Source organism: Pipra filicauda, unplaced genomic scaffold (genome assembly GCF_003945595.2).
Source record: "Pipra filicauda isolate LSUMZ 115617 unplaced genomic scaffold, ASM394559v2 scaffold327_size997775_pilon, whole genome shotgun sequence".
In the NCBI taxonomy this organism is placed as follows: domain Eukaryota; kingdom Metazoa; phylum Chordata; class Aves; order Passeriformes; family Pipridae; genus Pipra; species Pipra filicauda.
In genome coordinates this window covers 880,555-898,675 of record NW_024104451.1, presented here as the reverse complement: position 1 = coordinate 898,675, position 18,121 = coordinate 880,555, and the positions used below count along the sequence as shown (strand labels likewise).

Sequence of the window (18,121 nt, the reverse complement as noted above, 5' to 3'; positions counted from 1 at the left end):
GCACTGCCCCTCTGAGCTGTCACCTCCCCTGTCCCTGCTGCTCTGATCCCGTGCACTGAACTAGCCAATGACTGCAGCCCGAGGGCATGAGCACACGGCACACGACCCTGCCTGTTCCACCACCTGTACCCTGCTAAGGATGGGTGGGCTGTGGGTTTGTGGCGTTCTGTGTGGGACTGAGCCCTCTCTGATGGTTTCCTTCTGCAGGACATCGTGGCTGCTGGGGTGGGTGAAGCCAGTGAGAAGCGGGACGAGCCAGCGGCAGGTGAGGCCATGTCTCTGCAGTGCAGCATGCAGCTCCCCAGGGCTTGGCATGGCAGAGCTGGAGCACTGCGCCAGGCACTGGGTGGTGGGCAGGACACACTGCTGGGGGGGGGACGACGCACTGCTCTGTGTTAGCTCAGGCTGGAGCTACCTCTCGTGCAGAGTCACAGCTGACCCGAGGTGGGCCCTGTGGCAGTGCAGCTGGGGTGCCGAGTGTTTCCAGCCAAAGCTGCCCAAGGTGACTAGAAGCCATTAGCCTGCCCTTGTCCATGCAGTTGCCTGCATGAGATGAGTGTACAAGGTCTCTGCAGTAGGCAGTGCTGGCACATGCCACGAGCTGGCCGGTCCCACCGCTGAGCAGGGAGCTGCAGTCCTCTCCCATGCATGGCCTGGCCCAGAGCCATCATTCCTACCCTGGTCTCTGCCTCTGAGCTCTCTGTGAAGGAAGCTAAGACATGGTGAGGCTGTGAGCCAGCAGGCCTGGGGACAGTCACCATAGTCCCCCACTCCTGACTGTGATCCCTGATGCACCCCACGGGAGGGAGAAGGTGGGAGGAAGCTCTTGGAGCTTGTCACAGGGACATGGGAACCTGTGGCTTTGCATGTGCACTAAATACTAATGTCTTTGCTGATGTTTGAAGCCCAGGATGGCTCTGACTCAGACAGATCCTGCTGGCCTGTCTCCTCTGCTCTCACGGCCAGACTGCGGCGACTCGTCACCGTCTACCAGCGCTGCAACCGCAAGGAGCTGCCTCCCCGCGCCGAGATGCTGGTGCCTGGTAACCATGGCTACTGGCTGCAGGACGAGATGTTCCGGAGAGCCTCTGAGGTGGACTCGGTGAACAAAGAAATGCAGAAAAGGTAATGCAACAGAGAGGCCTTTCCAAAGCTGATTTATCCCTCTTGAATTCCTTGCCCCCCTGAACTGACCCAGGTAAATGTCGTCACAGCTGTCTGTGCAGCTGGCTGCCCAGGGAATGGAGTCACGGGGGTCCTTGCTGGGCAGGGAATGCTGCTTCCAGCTGCAGGAGCCTTGCTGCTCCAGCAGCCAGCCCAGCCCTGGAGCAGCCTCCAGTGCAAACTAGAGTTTGCAGGTAGCAGATGGTGAGACTGAAAGGAAGTGAGGGGACAGCTCTTCAGGTTCAAATCCAGTGTCTGCTGGGACAGGGTCAGCCCCAGCAGAGCGGGTGCTGCTGAGCAGAGTTGTGCCCTTGGGACACACCAAGGGTGAGGGTGACAGATGAGTGCTGTCACAGCCTGTGAGCGATGCCTTTCTGACCCTTGTGGCTCTCGTGCCGCTGCCTTTGCCTCCTGCTCGTGGCCTCAGGAGCCCTGTGGTGACATGTCCTGCCATCGCTGCCGGTCTCCAGTGCAGCCCTGGGACTGGGGCTCTCTGTGGTCACCAGCCCTCGATAGCTTTGTCTCCTGTGAACCTGTCCCCACAGCAGGACCCCACGTAACTGCATGGTATCTGTGCTGCCCTGTGCTCTGTTCATGGCCTCCTTGTATGGAAGCTGTTCCCATTCCTCTGTCTCTGGACTTCTTCCAGTCGTACCATCCCCATTTCGATGTGGGGGCATCAATGGTTGTGCTGTGGACACCACAGCAGCCTGGTACCTCCTGCTCTTTAATTCTCTGGGCTTCTTGTAAAGACCTCCCTGCAAGAAGAGAGGTCTTCTTACAGGAGTTTCCCACCAGTCTTTAATTTGTAGCCTTTCGACAAACTCACCATTGGGCTCCTTGATTTGGATCATTAATGTATTTATTAACTTTAATCATGTTATTCTCATTTTTGAAATAAAACATGACTGCAGAGGGCTCCCAGCCCCTGGGAACAGGGGTGGAAATCCTGGTCCAGGTATATTTTGGGCAGCTGTGAGTGCTGTCACCCTGTCTGCTCTCCCTTGACATGTCCTACCTGCTTGCTTGCTGCAATTCAGAGAAGCTGAGATTGGACTTGAAGCTTTCTTCAGCCCTCAGCACTCCCTTTTCTCTGCCCTTGCCCTGTCATGTGCACCCAGGTCTGTTCTCCGTGGCTCTTTCTCTGTGCTCTGTTTGCCCAGGGCTGTATTTGCCCAGGACAGTCTTCACTATCTGTCCTGGATTGTTCCTTAGAGTGATCCCCACGAGGTGAAAGCTCAGAGGGTCCAAGCCAGTTGTGCTCTAACAGTGCTGTAACTGAACCCCCTCTATCACTACAGCTGCTTTCCTTCAGTGGGGAGGGGGTGACACACACCCCTGGCACCCAGGAGTCCACAGGAGTCAGCAGGGCAGATGGTGTTTGTTACTGGAACTCTTAACAGCAGCAAGCCCCAGTCCCAGTTTGCCTCTGGAGGAGGCTGGATGAGAGCTGTCTGCAGATCCTTCCTAATGGCTGCAACAGAGAATTGGCCTTTCCATGGAGGTGGTGAAACAGCTTGACGTGGCAGGAAGCGAGTAGGTGGGATAGGTTTGTGCCTCCACTGAAGCTGCTGGAGCCTGTGCCCTGTTGGCAGCACAGCCCAGGGCTGCACTCGGGTTTATTGAAACAGCCAAGAGGATTTTTTTCATCTGTGAATCGAGAGCCAGAGGGCCCATGGCCTCTGCTCCTCTTCCCTGTGCACCATTGGGCAGAGGATCTCAGGTTGTGGTGGTCTCCCTGACAGCTCCCCCCAAAACTGGTGGTCGGTAACTAGATAGTGCCTTTGAGCCTCTGCCTGGTGCCTTGCCTGTGCTGGGCCCAGAACGTGTCTCAGTGGTGTTCCTGTCTCCTCCCTGCCCCACAGGTGGACCAGGAGGGAGCAGGCAGATTTCTACCGCACTGTCTCCTCCTTTGGGGTTATCTATGACCAGGAGAAAAAGATCTTTGACTGGTCCCAGTTCCGAGCCATCTCTCGACTGGAGAAGAAGACGGATGAGAGCCTGGAGAAGTACTTCTACAGCTTCGTGGCCATGTGCAAGAATGTCTGTGGTCTCCCTCTGTGGAAAGAGGATGGTGAGTGGAAATTGCACAGCCTATGGAGTGCTAATGGTAGGTCCATGTAGAACTGATCCCACTGCTCTCGTGGAGCAGTAGAGCAAGAGAGCAAGTTTCAGGGACAGTTGGAAGCACTGAGATGCCAGGCAGGCCATGGGCTTGCATCAAGTCATGCATTTCTGGCTGCCTTGTCCCTGCCAGATACCGCCTCCCCAGCACAGTGGGAGGGTAGAACAGCCCTGTGGGCTCCAGCCCCTGCTCTCACAGATCTCTTGGAGCTCTTGAATAAAATCACAACCAATTCTATCCAAGACAGCAACCTCTGCATGTGAGAGACAAGTAGAGAAGCAGCGCACACAGCAGCACATCTCCATGCTAGAGCTGGGGGTTATTTGGGTGAGCTGCATTGCTGCTTTACCTCTGAGCATCTCTCTCCACTGGCACTGGACAAAGTCCACTCCATGCCCATGCTCCCTGTGGAGCTCTGCTGCAGGGTAAAGGGAGCCTGAACCCACTGCAGCCTGGCCAACACACATCCATTTTCCTCGAGTGCTCTGCAGAGACCCTGCATTGTCACTGAGCAGGACACGGCAGATGAAAAGCTGCTTCAGGGCTATTTAAACACAAAGTGATTTGCTTCCAGCAGCAGCAGAAAACGTTTTGCCTCAGACCTGTCGAGGGGTCTGGTCTCAGGTGCAGTTCCTTGCATGTGTCTGTTAGTGCCTTGGGTAGGTGTTCCACATCAGAAGAGCTGCATGAGCTGCCCTTCCCTGAGAACAGGCTAAAGGGCTACCAGAGGCTCAGACAAGACTCTGAAATCCTCTGCAGCTGGTATCACTCTTGATCCAGCTGCTGAAGTCACAGGGTTTTACTGCCATGTGTGAGTAGGAAGGTGGTGAGACTAGAAAAAGACAGTGGCTACAAGCACTGGCCGCACCTCACCTGTAGTCTGAGCAAGAGTTAAAACTCACCTTGCTCATCACTGCCCCTGAGGAGCTCTCATCAACCAGTGTAATGTGGCCTTGGCTTTGGTGTCCCTGCTGTAGGTCCTCCGGACCCCGACATCTACGTGGAGCCCATCACAGAGGAACGTGCTGCCAGGACCCTCTACCGCATCGAGCTGCTGCGGAAGGTGCGTGAGCAGGTGCTCAAGTGCCCCCAGCTCCACGAGCGGCTCAAGCTGTGCCGGCCGAGCCTCTACCTGCCGGTGTGGTGGGAGTGTGGCAAACACGACCGGGACCTGCTGATCGGCACCGCCAAGCACGGCCTGAACCGCACCGACTACTACATCATGAATGACCCCCAGCTGTCTTTTTTAGATGCATACAGGAACTATGCCCAGCATAAAAGAACAGGGCTCCCAGGCCCAGAAACCCTGTGCTGCCTTTACCAGACTAATTCCAAACTCTACAGTTCCCCTCTGTACAGCCAGGTGGACCGGACCTGCGAAACCCTGGAGAATGAAGCTGAGAGTCAGATCAAGCTGGAAGCTGTGGACAGCACCATGTCCCAGGCCGGAGGCAGCACACCAGATGCAAACTGTGAAACATTCATGTCTGAAGTCCGGGACATCATTTCCAGTAACTACGATGAGAGCTCGCTGCCGGAGTCGTTGGTGTGCATGATGTACGACGAGAAGGGCTGTCACAGCGAGCAGAGCTCCCTCGCCAGAGACAGCCCAAACTGCACAGAGGTTGGAAGCAGTGTTGCCAAACTCTCCGAGGGCAAGCTGGAGGGGGATGAGGATCCATCCAGCTGCGATGCAGACACCATGAGAGAGGTTCCCTTCCTCAAGGGTTTGCAGGTGGGCTCTGACCGAATGGACAGTCAGAACGAGGAAGCTGAGCCTTCACCTTCCACCCCTGAGAGCAACCGTTCACAGAGCGTCCCGGCCGAGCTTGGCAAAGCCTTGGAGCAGAAGGGAGCCCTCACCAGCCCGGTGACAGGGCTGCCCGAGCACGGCACCGTGGAAAGGGTCCTGAGCATGGGGCTCTACGGTCCCAGTCTCCATAACTATGAACTAAAAGTTCCTCCTGAGCAGAGGTTCATCAGTCTGCTGCAGGAAAAAGGAATGGAGGCGAAGTCGGCGCCAAGTCAGAGCCACAGTGAGGAAGATGAGGAGGAAGAAGAGGATGATGATAACTCTGAGGCAGCAGCAGATGCTGTGGATGGCTTGAGTGGTCCCAGGACCAGGGCCAATTGTGACCCTGAGGCTAATGAACTGGGGGGTGAGGAGCAGAGCTCTGGCCTCCCCACACCCGAGGACACTTGCCCAGAAGATGTGAGTGGCGAGAAGGAGCCCCTGGGACCGGGGGAGCCTGGGCCAGAAGGCAGGGAGGACCGTGGCTTGGATGAGGAGAGCACTGGGCAGCACTCACCAGGCCAGGCTCAGAGCCAGCCCTTCAGCCTGCCCACGCCTCTGCTGGGGACCTCGGGTACAGAGCCCCCCCATGCCAGGGGGGACTCCTGGGGCCGAGGGGCAGGCTGCACAGAGGTCCCACACACTGAGCCCCAGCGTGTGAAGCAAGAAGAGTGTGAGAACAGAGATGAAGGGGAGAAAGCCAGCAGCAGCCAGGGCCGAGGTACGGTCCTGAGAGCTCCCTCAGGTTGATAAGTCACGTCTGGCTGGGGTGGGAAGGACCCGCTGTCCTCTCTGCAGAGCCAAACCTTGGGGCTGCCCAGCCCCTGGAGTGGCCTCCCATCTGCAGGAGCTGGGGTCCCTGTAGCTGCTGTAACTGGGGGGAAAAAAGGGTTGGGGGTTGCATTTGCCAGCAGGGCTGGCCAGAACTCTCCGCCCAGCAGCCCTTCTGCCATGAGCATGCCCTGGAATGCAGGACTCCTTTCCCTTCCTGCCCCAGGGTGAGCAGCTCCTTTTGGAAGGGCATGTGCCCTCCCCTTCGCCCACTGGGGTATGAGGATAGTCAGGGATGGGGGCCACTGCAGTACAAGCCCACCAGACTCATCCCAGAAGAGTCGTGTCCCTTCCTGAGCAGCTTGGGCCATCTGCCCTGACCCTGCTGCTTCTCTTGGTGACTGTTTGGGGAGTGGAACCTTAGTGGAGCCAGCTGGGTATTGGGGTGGGAAGGTGTGAGGAGATGCTCCCACCTCAAGAAGGAGAGAAAGGCAGGATGGTGAGGGGCTCTGTTCTCCTTCGTTTTCTTAGATGGTCCAGAGAAGTACTTAGAGGAAGAGAACAAGAGTTCTGCTTCTGTCCTGCCCGGGGAGATCGATGACCTTCAGGATGCCCGAGCACCGACCATTGCCCAGCTGCTGCAGGAGAAGACACTTTACTCCTTCTCTGAGTGGCCTAAGGTGAGGTTAAAATGAACACTGTATCGAAGTGTCCTGTGTAATCCTGACCGGCGGTGGCTCACGCAGCCCCAGCTCTGCCTCCTGCTCCTCCGCACACGGCTCCCCACGGATGCTCTGACTGAGGTGCTCTTCCCAAGCACGGGTGCCATGGAGATGCTTGCCACCAAAGCAGTTTCCTGCTGAGCTGTGATCACCTGGGCTGGACTTGGCTTTAATCCTGAGCTGACATACATTGGTCAGTCATTCCAGTCTCAGCTTGCCACTGTCCAATTCTGTTTCCAGGACCGTGTGATCATCAACCGCATTGACAACATCTGCCACGCCATCCTAAAGGGCAAGTGGCCTTCCTCCAGCCAGCAGTTTGAGGCACAGAGCCTGCTGACAGCCCCAGCCGTGGCCAGCAACGCCGGCAGCAGGAGCAGCTTTGCTGAGTCAGAAGCCCCTGATCCCAGCTTCAGTAACGGGGTGTTACTCTCACAGGTACAAAAGGTGAGGGGGCCCCTCGGGCAATGACAGGCTCAGGACTCTGGTCTGAGCCATTGCCCAGAACTGCTCAGGAGTTTCCCAAGTGGGGCCTCTTGGTGCCACTTGCGGTGTATAACACATGGCTTAAGCCACTTGCTCCCCTCTCCTGGGTGCTCCTGGTGAGCCCCCTGTGCTTTCAGCCCCCCTGCTCCTCTCCTGGGAAGGCAGCTGTTCTCGCCAGTTCTGCAGCCTCTGCGGCCGTAGAGCTTCCAGAGTCAACGCTGGAGCTCCTGACACGGTCAGAGGGAAAAGCGGACGCTGCCCTGGTATCCCAAAGGAAAGGGTGCAGGAGAAGGCACTGCCCCATCAGGTCCCCAGCTCCCAAGTCCCAGTGTCCCGGTCCCCAGTGGTCACACTGGACAGAGACAGAAGCTCTGTCTGGGCCACCAGCCTGGCCACCCCACAGCTGGCGGAGCAGCCGGGGTTGTAGCACCTTGGGAGATCAGAGTGCATGTCGGGGTGCTCCTGCACCATCCCCACGCGGGGAAAGAGGTGTCATGTGCCCGTGGAGAGGCAGAAGAGCGTGACCATTAGCTCAGTGCTGGTGTGAAGAGCTGTGGTCCCTGGGTGGGGTGGGAGCAGCCATAACCCTCTCTGTGGCTTTGGTACACACAGGAAGGTTTCCTGAGCCCTGCCTTCACAAAAGACGAGCGGAAACACAGGAGACCATATGAATTTGAGATAGAGAGAGATGCGAAACAGAGGAGCCTGGAGCAGCTGGCGGCAGCCCACGTCCATTCACCCATTGTGCTGAACGGCTGGCGTGAGGCAGCGGTGGACTTGTCCAGAGCCTCTGATGGGTCCCCAGGGAACTCTTCTCCTTTCCCCCTGAACACAAACATGCCCAAATTGGGGACTGTGAATGCCCTCCAGGGCTCCCTGGGCATGGACTTGTCTGGCATCCTACAGGCAGGGTTAATCCATCCTGTCACGGGACAGATTGTAAATGGCAGCCTGCGAAGAGATGATGCTGCCATGAGGAGGAGACGGGGCAGGAGGAAAAATGTCGAAGGGATGGACCTCATCTTCTTGAAGGAGAGGCCTCTTCCAAACAGGCTGCAGGTGGGTTGATGCTCCCCCCTTTCACATGGACCCAGTGGGGTCAGCACGGTTTGTCTCATGACCCAACTCTCCTCTCCATGCTCTGCTGCCCGTGACACTGCAGGACCTCCTCCAGGACAGCTTGGCTTGTGCAGGCACAGATACTACTCCAGGGAGCAAGGGAAGTTTTCCCTCTGGTTTGCAGCACTCTGGAGTGTTTGAGTCCTACTAAGCATTATCAAAAGCTGCTGTCCCACCTCAGGGGGTGTTTAGGGTTAGAGAACATGAGGAAAGATCCTTGACTTTGTTAGAGCTGTGGACAAGAGTCTACTGCACCTATTCTTCTTCTTCTACCCTGGGATCCACTCAAAGAAAAATGGAGCTTTGAGAGCAAGGTCAGTCCCTCTAGACCAGTTTTAGGAGTGATGTGGGGGGGAAGTTGGTCTTTCTGGTGATTAGGGTGTTTCCAGGTGAGTTCAGAAGCATCTCCCAGCTCTCTCTGCCCTCCCTGCCACCACTGCTGGGGATGGACTGGAAATGTAATGTGGTCATGTGTGGTATTTTAAGGAACAGGCACTCGGAACATGTGGATTAATCTGTGTGATGGGAGCAGATGACCTGATTTGGGAGCTCTGCTTCTTGGGGTGTGCATGCATCACCACATGCTGCTGATGGCTCTCCCTGCTCCTCCCTCCACGGCAGGATGTTCAGGAAGACCAGCCGCAGCCCCCTCAGAACAGTCCTCTCCCTGATGGGCCAGTTGCTGCTACCTCGGCTCCACAGCCAGTCCCAGCTGCAGGCGGCCAAGAGAAGACTGTCCCCAATAAGAGTCTCCTCGACTGGCTCCGGCAGCAGTCTGACTACACACTTGATGTTCCTGGCTTTGGCACAGTAAGGGTGGCTTCCAGTGGCACGTGTGTGTGTGTGTGTGTGTGTGTGTCTGCCTTGTGTGTTGCCCTTTGTGTTAGGGCTTCTCCTGTAACACGGCGTGTGGTGTTCATCAGAGGTGTTTGGGAGGTTCATCACACATTTGGGAGGTGGGCACAGTTCCCTGTACAGCAGCAAAAGGCACTTGCTGCTGGGGAACTCCTTTCCCCCTGGACACAAATGTGCCCAAACTGGGGACTGTGAATGCCCTCCAGGGCTCCCTGGGCTTGGACTTATCTGGCATCCTCCAAGACCTGCATCCCGATGCCCAAGGTCAGTCGGTTCTCCAGCTGCAGTGCCCAATGCACAATGTCTTCCAGAAGTGCCAGGGTTGGGGACAGAAATAAGAAAAGGGATTTGGGATGCTCAAGGCTTGTCTGTGTTGCTCTTTTTCACCAGGGCTTATTTTAGGCAGTGCTATTGTATTAAATAAGGTTCTCAGGCAAGAGAAAACCTCCTGGCTTGAAAAGCCAGACCTAAGTGGCTGTGTTGGAGGCTGAAAGGCTGCAGCTGTGTGGCCATGGGTGCTGTCAGAAAGCAGAGTGGCACAGAGTAGGGTATACAGTCTCTATCATTCTTCCTGCTGTCTCATAAACCTCCACCTCTTGGTTGGTTTGCTCCAGGTTTCAGCTTATTTAGCCTGTTAGACCATGTGACAGGCAGAGCACAGGCTGTGAAACAGAGTAGAAAGAAATGTGGTGGTAATACAGAAAAGACTCTTCATCTTGGTCCTGGAGTATCGTGTGCCTGAGGCGAGGATTCCCTGGAGCTTGGACTACAGGCAAGCCATTAGCATTTTGGAGAGTTAGAGATGAGAGGTGAGGAGCCCAGCGTTTTCTCGGCAGGATGGCCCTTGCGTTTCAAAGTCCAGAGACACATCCGGCTGTGTGCCCAGGGCAGACCCTCAGGAGCAGTCAGATGGTGGAGCAAGTGCCGAGGTGCCTTCCCACTCCTTCCCAACACCCTTGTCTTCCAGGGGGGTACTGGAGCTTGGCCAGTCTGACCGTGCTGCTGGTGAAGCTGTTGCTCCCAGCAAGCCCCCCGTGCCCCGGGCCAGCCATGCAGAATCACCCTGTCGGGGTGGGTGTCCTCTCTCCAGGTAGGATGGATTGAAAGAGGCTTTGGGGTACTGCAACAGCTCAGCTTGAAGGACAAACCACACTCAGAGTCTTTCTTCTGACTCTCAGGAATCTGAGCCAGCAGTAGTTCCTTATAATGCTCCATCCCTGCAGGCACATGGCCAGCAGGGCTCGGTGCATGCAGTGGGTGTCCAGCGACTCGGCTGTAACTCAGTAGGTTGCAGTTACAAAGGGCTCTGATCCCAAAGAAACACAGTGCAGCATCTCTGTAGTGGGAACAGCTGAATCAGGAATGAAACACAGCACAGCTGAGCTGGCAAAAGCAGGTGACTGTATCAGAGCGACACAAATGGCACAAACAGACCTGTTCTCTCTTTCCTGGCTGTAGGCAGTGTCCCATTTACAGAAGCACATAGAGGAACCTGCAACAGACTGCAACTTCAGGAGTGGAGGGGAGCTAGAAAGGGCTGGAGCAGTCTGAATGGGGTGCACTGGAGACCCCTTTATACCTACAAAAATCAGTTGTGCTCACTTGAGAGCTGGTGCTGTGGCAGGGACCAGTTTGTGCTGCTGGCGCTGCTGTTGCCCCAGTCTGCAGGGCCCCTCTGTCCCTCATGAGTTCATCCATGCCTCTCTCCTGCAGGGCTTGTAACCAGCCAGGCTCATTAAAGCCATCTAGTCTCATTAACGTTGTCTTGTTTGCACTCCAGAATTTTTCAGACAAGCCCAAGCAGAGGAGGCAGCGCTGCAAGGACCCCAGCAAATTGGACATTAGCTCACTGACGGGAGAGGAGCGGGTGCCGGTGGTACATAAGGGTACCGGACGGCGGGTAAGCCACGGCCTGTTCTGCACTCTGCCCTCAGTGTCCCCAAATGCTTGGCAGACCCTGAGCTCACCCAGGGGCGTGGTGGAGATTTAATCTAGAGAAGCTTATGGATGGGACAAAGGTCTGGAATACTTCTCTGATCTACACTGTCCTGTGACACCTGTGCCCAAGGGGATGCAGACCTGTGACATAAGTGACTGGATGAAGTAAGGAATGTGGGAGTGTTGACCCTTGCCAGGGGCACAGACCCCTCAATGGCAAAGGGATACAGCCTTTGGCTTTAAAGCCACCCTTAACACAGCCCTGGCTGGTGCTTCCCATCCTGGATTTGATTGTTCCTTGAGTTCACTGCAATATGCCACAAGCTGTAATACTGCCATGCAAATATCTTTGGTTTGTTCCTCCTTACGAGGTGCAGGCCAGAGCACACCAATACCCATCCCACTGCTGCACATGTGGGAAATGGAGGGTTGGAAGGGCTTTTTCTTGCTTCGTGAGCAAGGAGCTTGGATTTATTTGTCTGCAGCTTAATCTCCGGGGCACTGATGTTCGCTTCTCTGAATGAGAAGGGATGTCCAGGAGTAGTTTCCCCCCAAATTCAGTTCTTAAACACATACAGGACTGCAACGGGTCAGAAGGTGACTTGGCATTAATCCCATCTAAAACCAAAACTAAAGAGTGAGGCAGAAAGAGGCTGTTTCAGCCACATCCGTGTTCCCCTCTGGGCTTCCACACTGGCCACTGGAGACCTGAGTGAGCTGGGGGGGGGGTTGTCAGTTCTGAGCATGGCTTTTACAGCTCTGTCCCCATCAGTGGCCAATGGGCCAGGCCACAGAGGCTGAACCTGCCTTTTCTCCCTGGGCTGTGTGTCTGGAGGCAGCAGGCACACACCAAGCCCTACAAAGATGTGCAGCTACAAAATAGTCTCTGCCCCAGCTGAATCGCAGCCCAAAGCAAGGAGCTAGGGGAAGTGTAATCGTATTTTTTGTATTATTTTACATAACTCTCTCTGCAATAGAGGTCATCCTTCTGCTGTGTTTTATAGTTAGGGGGAGCCACAGCACCAGCATTGAAGGAATTGCCAAGGTGGCTTGATGCAAACTTGGAGTATGCTGTTGCAGCTGACTGGGCTGACATTGTTAAGCTTTCAGTAAGTTAGAGCTTTTGGAGAAATCTGTATCATGTCATCTTTTCTTTCCCCTCCCCATCCCCACAACCTTTCTCCAGTGAGGATCCGGGAGCTGCGAGGCAGGCCCTCGGCTGGGCGTGTGGGAGGGGACAGTGGCAGGGTCGGCAGGGCTGGGGGCACCGGGGCACAGAGGGAGGTTGGGTGTGTGGCCAGGGCAAGGAGAGAGGGGGGCCAGCGTCCTGGGAGAGGGGCTCAGCAGCCCAGGGTGGCTGCTCAGGGTGGCTGTCTGGAAAGCCTCGGGATGCTTAGGAATAGCAGGGGCAAGAGGAACGCCCTAGGAGCAGCAATCCACCACAGGTGCTGGATGCAGGGTGTGGACAAAACACATTCTCATGGGTCAAATTTTCAGAAGTACCTTTAGATGATGCTTTTTGTCAGCTCCTGCAAACTCTGCCTGTGCAGCTGTGGGCCCGCCAAAGGCCCTGCAGGTCACCAGGCCTGGAGGGTCAGGCACAGGCAGGCAGAGGGGCAGGACGGAGTCTCGCCATGCCACATCCATCCTCCCTGTTCATCACACCAGTCCCTGCCCCGGAGCGTGGCAGAGCCTGTGCAGGAGTGCTCTCCCCTCCGGCACATGGGCACTGTCAGATCACCTTGCCATGACCTGATCCAGACTTCTCCCTAGAGTCCCTCTTGCCTGCTGCCTGTTTTTGGGGCTGCAGTGGTTTGTGTGACACCCTTGCAGGGGGCTGGAGGGGGAATCAATTGGTTTAGAGGTTTTTACTGCTCTCAAATTGGTTTTTAATTAGTGCTGGAGATTTGGCATGGTGTGTCTCACCGCCCAGGAGACGGCTCCACATCCAGGCTGGCATCAGGGCCCCATCCGGGTGGCCAGTCCTGGGAGAGCTGACAGCTCTTCCTTCCCTTGGTTTGAGGGGACAGTCCCTTTGCTGCAGGAGCCACCGTGTGCCTGGCACTGCCCAGGCACCTCTCATGTGCCCTGCTCTGGCAGCTGCATCCCAAGAGCATTCCCACCCTGAGCCCCATCCACACGGAGCTCTTGGCGAGTGCACCTCTGTCCTGGTGCGGGGCAGGGACGGCGGCTGCTCCAGGCGCTCCGGCCAGCGGTGCTGCCCCGCAGAGCCCGGGGCAGTCATGGCCCTATGCGGGCTCTTCCACATGGCAGTGGGAGATAATCCCAGAAGGTTCTCCCTCCTTAGGCAGGAGCTGTGCCGAGCAGATTGCCAGGGGCATCTGATTCATGTTTCTGCACTGCAGGTGTCGCCAGGAAATACTTTTCCTGCTTAAATCTATTACTGGAAATGGTTCAGAGTGGTGATATCGAAACTCAAGGGAGCCACGAAGGGAAATGTTTAAATGTCTGTGTTGAGGATGCTGAAGAAGGGAGTTCTGAGCTGGGCTGTGGATCCCCCCCCACTGCTCTGTGTAACCACGCGCTCTTGCCCAGTTCTGGCTGCTGGGTTTTGGTCCCATGTCTGAACGCTCAGAGCTTTCTGAAATGCTTCCTGGCATCTCAGTAAAGCTCTGACCAGGAGCTCTTCAGACAGCATGTCCACTCTCTGTGTGTCATCCCATGAGCTTTGCTGTTCTGCAGAGCATTGAAAATTTGGCCCTTCACCTCTCAAAGATGTGACTTTTTCACCTGTTGCTGAAGGCACAACTGGAGCTGGGCAGGGAGCTGAGTAGACCACTGCCCTGGTGCTTCTCGTGCTGTGAACAGCTGGTGCTGAGGGCTGGGGTGAAATACGGGGTAGAAACATGCTTCCTCCTCCCCTCCCTGAGCATTTTGACACTGCAGGATCCTGCTAGGGTGTTTTGCATTTGGCAGCATCCATTGGGGAAAAGTCGTGTGTACCTCTCAAATTCCATATCATGTAGGCAAATATTTCTGTGCCGACACCATCTGGGACGCAGATGCAAGCACAGACAAGGCAGATCCCCTTTGCTGCAGTAGTAACTGTCGGGTGTTCTCTGTTATGTGTCTTTCATTTCCAGGGCTACTTACCCGAAAACAAATTCAATCGCGTCCTCACCGAGCCCGTGCTCCGGGACACGGGGCCGCGCCGGAGAGGGAGGAGGCCCCGAAGCGAACTCCTTAAGGGCCCCGGTGTTGTAGCAGATTCTTCTTCTGGAATGGGACCATTGTTCATGAACGGACTCATTGCTGGGATGGATCTAGTGGGACTTCAGAACATGAGAAACATGCAGGGGATCCCTCTGACCGGGCTGGTCGGGTTTCCTGCTGGCTTTGCAGCAGTGCCCGCTGGGGAGGATGTGAAGAGCACCCTGAGTATGTTGCCCATGATGCTGCCGGGCATGGCTACTGTACCCCAGATGTTTGGCGTTGGAGGACTTCTCAATTCCCCCATGACAACGACTTGTACTGCGACTGCTCCGACTTCGTTAACAAGCACAACGAAAGGTGGCACAGCCAGCGCCGAGAAAGCCAATGAGGAGAAACAGGGCAGCCAGGATGGGAAAAAAGAACCTCTCGCCGAAGACAAGCCTGGTCCTAGTTCATTTTCTAATCAGACAGAATCCGCAATAACTACCAGTAGTCCTGTAGCTTTTAACCCATTTCTTATCCCAGGGATGTCTCCTGGACTGATCTATCCCTCCATGTTCCTCTCCCCCGGCATCGGCATGGCGCTGCCTGGCATCCAGCAAACCAGGCACTCGGAGGCGGCGAACCTGGAGAGCCAGAAGCGGAAGAGGAAGAAAGCAAAAGGGGAATCGGCAAATCCAGAGCCAGAAACTGTCTCACTGCCGGAAAAAGAAGCTGCCAACAGTCAAAACTGTGTGGAGCAGAGCCCGCCGGCGGCGGCAGAGAAGGAGCAGGATGGACCAGCAGAGGAGGAGCGCCAGGCGGCTCACCATACTGATTAGAACTTTTGTTTCATTGGAAAAAAAAAAAAAAACACAAAAAGATTGTGGCTTGTGAGTTTCTTATCCCATAAACTCTTTGTTACTTCCCCTCCCACCCTGCTCCACTTTCATAAACCTGTGTTTCCATGAGTAATATTATCTACCTAATTTCCTGTCAGAAAAAACTCTGGTGACATACTACATGTTAATAGTTGCAGGGTCTTGCCACTTTATTAGATAAACAGTGTTGTCTAGCTAGTATGGGAGGCACCGAATTCTCGTTCTGTTTTTCCAGTTGTTCATCCCAGCCGACGATAGCAAATCCAGTACTCGGTCACCCCCCCCAAATTGCTCACTCCTTTGAGAAGAAAAAGCAGCAAAAAAAACAAGAGCAAAAGAAAAGTCTTTACCTCTTGGTCTACATGCAGACAAGGGTATTTCTGTCTACAGCAACACTGAACGAAAAGCCTGTATTTGGGCTAAAAGCACAGCTATAGTAAGTGCTAATGTGTATTTTTGATTTAAAGTATTTCCCTATTTTATCATGGTTACTAGAATAGTAGTATAGACAGAAATATATAACTAATGATTGAAAATGCATATATTCATTTCTTTGAAAGGAAAAGCATAACTGGTAGTGATATAATTTCTTGATCACCCCCACCTCAAAGGTTTGGAGACAAACCGCAGAGAGTGAAAAGACGATGTAGACATTCTTTTGTATTTTTTAAAACCAAAGTTTGGTTTTATGTTACGTGGAGTTTAGTTGCCCTTTCTTTGTTAGTTACAAGAACTTTTCAGCTTGAGCTGGAAAGGTTTTGCACACTTGCATGACTTTTCTGGGGTTACTGTACCTGTAGCTACCAGTTCCTTTGTCATTCTGCTAGTCTTCAGTTCTCCTCTCTGGCGTTAGTTCTCAGCTATGGCATTACAGGTGCTCTAAAGGTATTTTTTCCAGCCGTGAACAGGCCACGCCAATTTTAATGCTCTTATATGAACACTGAGGCTTTTTGAGTTTTTATATTCCTCACTCCTTACCCCAGAAGTGATGTCCTTTCAGCAAACACAGAGAAGGCTGTAGGCCAGCTTCTCTCTTTGGGGAGTCCTCTGAGAAGGAGCCTTGAGACTTTTAGAGCTTGAGTTTCTTCCTTTCTAGCGTTGGACTGTGAAGAGATGATTTGGCTTCTTCCCATTCCGTTTGCTGTTGAACAGTATTTCCAATCCCCCAAAGGATTTCAGTGTCTGCATTTCATACAGACGGGTTTTAATGCTGCCAGCCCCCCCGCCCCCAGCTCTGGGTACTGAGACTCCTCCACAGGCAACTCTTCTGATTTCTCCTTTCCCTCACTCCTCCTTTAATTCTTCTTTTCACTTGGGGTTGTGTTTATTTGCAGCTCATGGTCTGAGACTTGAATAAAGCTGCAGTGGTGCAGCGGTGAGCGAAGGGCAGGCTGGGAGGGAGTTGGAGTGTGTGCTACTCATCGGTTTCACACTTGGTTGTCACAATTTACTGTATTTTTTACTTTTTTTTCTGTTGCAGTTTTGCTAATTTATCAGATGGTCCAAATGTTTTGACATAACTATTTCAGTTTGCATTATTTATTTATGATGCTTTTTGTCATTGTCTTTTATACATTTGCGATTATAAATTATGTACATGTTAAAATTAGCATCTCAAAGAAGTCTGTTACCCATGGTCAAAAAAAGCAGTTGGTTTATATTTTCACAGAATTTATTCCCAGTTTACTGGATTGGATGATTTTTTTTAAAGTATGTAACCAATCATAATGCAACCCCTCTGGATAATTAAATGTGTTCTATTTAATAACAGTCTTGTAGCATAGATACTGTATCACTATTGACAGATTTCTTAGAAATGCTGCTATCTCTATTTAACTAACATTTTGTTCAGTTTTTGCCTCCAGTGGAAGCAGAAAGGGTTTTTTCAGCTGTTAAATCCAAAATCAATATAATTTATTTATGTAAAAAAAAAAAGTCACGATTGATATATTTTTGAACCTTTTAAGTACTAACTTTGTTTTTATTCAGTGGAAGAACATGTACTTGCCCTAAATCCTTAAAATACAAATGCTATAAAACTTCATATATCCTCAAAGCCTTACTGTGAATGGATATAGAAATCTCTTCCGAGTTCATTTCTTGTTAAGGGATGGTTTTTCCAGGGTTACACGCGTAAGGAACAGGGTTTAAAGTGAAATTTATTTAATTAGCCAGCATGCTCTATACCTTGTTCTTTCTTAGCAGACATGTATGCTATGTCTCTGGGTGTTTAGGCTTCTCTTTGCTACTTTGTGACCCTTTTGCAACCCGGTATACTCTGTGGATTATTTAGACTGTAAGGCGTAAGTGGCTGCTTCTTCTTTTCCATCATATCCCAAACGAACGCCAAATTTTCACCGGTTTTCATGGCTACTCACACACATACATCCTTCACCAAATGTGCTAACAAAATAAACTGTCTGTGCTCTTGAACATGGATAAAAAGAAAAAGATTTAAAAGTCAGATTTTTATTTTTTTAATTTAGTGACTAGATGATGCTTATCTTTCAGACTTGGCAGAGCCTTGCTACAGATGTATATAATTTTTTTCAGCAAATATATGTGAATGTTTAATTCACCTGACTCAGTGATAAACGTGACTTGCCTTTTTCTCAGCATGAGTCCGTTGAGAAGCTGTCAAACCCAGTGGCCTGCTCCCTGCTTCAGGGTTGCTCTCCGTGCCCCGTGCGTTTCTCCGGGGAAGGGCTGCTCGCAGTGGGCACATCAGCTTTTCCTGCCACAGGAGGAGGTTACTGGGCTGCACCCCGGCTCTCACACAGTGCCCTGGGGGTTAACTGACTGTGCTGTGGGAGTTAACTTGCTGTCCTGCAAGATCCCAGGGCCAGTTTAAACACAGAGGATGTACAGGGGACCTGCTCTGTCCAGAGGCTGGGTGGAAGCCCAGAGACTTCCACAGTCCTCACACAGCCCCACACACCCCTGCCCCAAGCAGTTCCTGTCTGTTTTTTATCTGATGGGACACAGAGATGTCTCATGACACATTTAGACAGGATCTCCAATTCCCTTTATGGTCACAAAAAATGGGGAAGGATTTCCCTCAGCACTGACCTGTGGATGGGGGAGCTTTACCTGCCCCAAGTGCAGACTGGGCTCT

General features: G+C 53.2%; 1 protein-coding gene across 14 annotated transcripts in view; it reads left to right on the top strand.

Annotated features, from left to right (window-relative positions):
* The window catches only part of CHD6 (chromodomain helicase DNA binding protein 6), an 89,439-nt gene extending 71,850 nt beyond the window's left edge, over window positions 1-17,589 (top strand). For 10 of the 14 annotated variants that reach the window (XM_027740372.2, XM_039383832.1, XM_039383833.1 and 7 more), the window contains 11 exons: window positions 208-265; window positions 906-1,125; window positions 3,030-3,238; window positions 4,267-5,802; window positions 6,384-6,532; window positions 6,815-7,021; window positions 7,673-8,119; window positions 8,801-8,989; window positions 10,815-10,934; window positions 11,977-12,081; window positions 14,077-17,589. In XM_027740372.2, the coding sequence (XP_027596173.2) occupies window positions 208-265; window positions 906-1,125; window positions 3,030-3,238; window positions 4,267-5,802; window positions 6,384-6,532; window positions 6,815-7,021; window positions 7,673-8,119; window positions 8,801-8,989; window positions 10,815-10,934; window positions 11,977-12,081; window positions 14,077-14,967 (4,131 nt within the window). In that variant the 3' untranslated portion in view covers window positions 14,968-17,589. The remainder of the gene's footprint in view (window positions 1-207; window positions 266-905; window positions 1,126-3,029; window positions 3,239-4,266; window positions 5,803-6,383; window positions 6,533-6,814; window positions 7,022-7,672; window positions 8,120-8,800; window positions 8,990-10,814; window positions 10,935-11,976; window positions 12,082-14,076) is intronic. The other 4 variants (XM_039383828.1, XM_039383834.1, XM_039383825.1 and 1 more) reach the window with 3 other exon arrangements.
* Window positions 17,590-18,121: the final 532 nt, after the last annotated feature.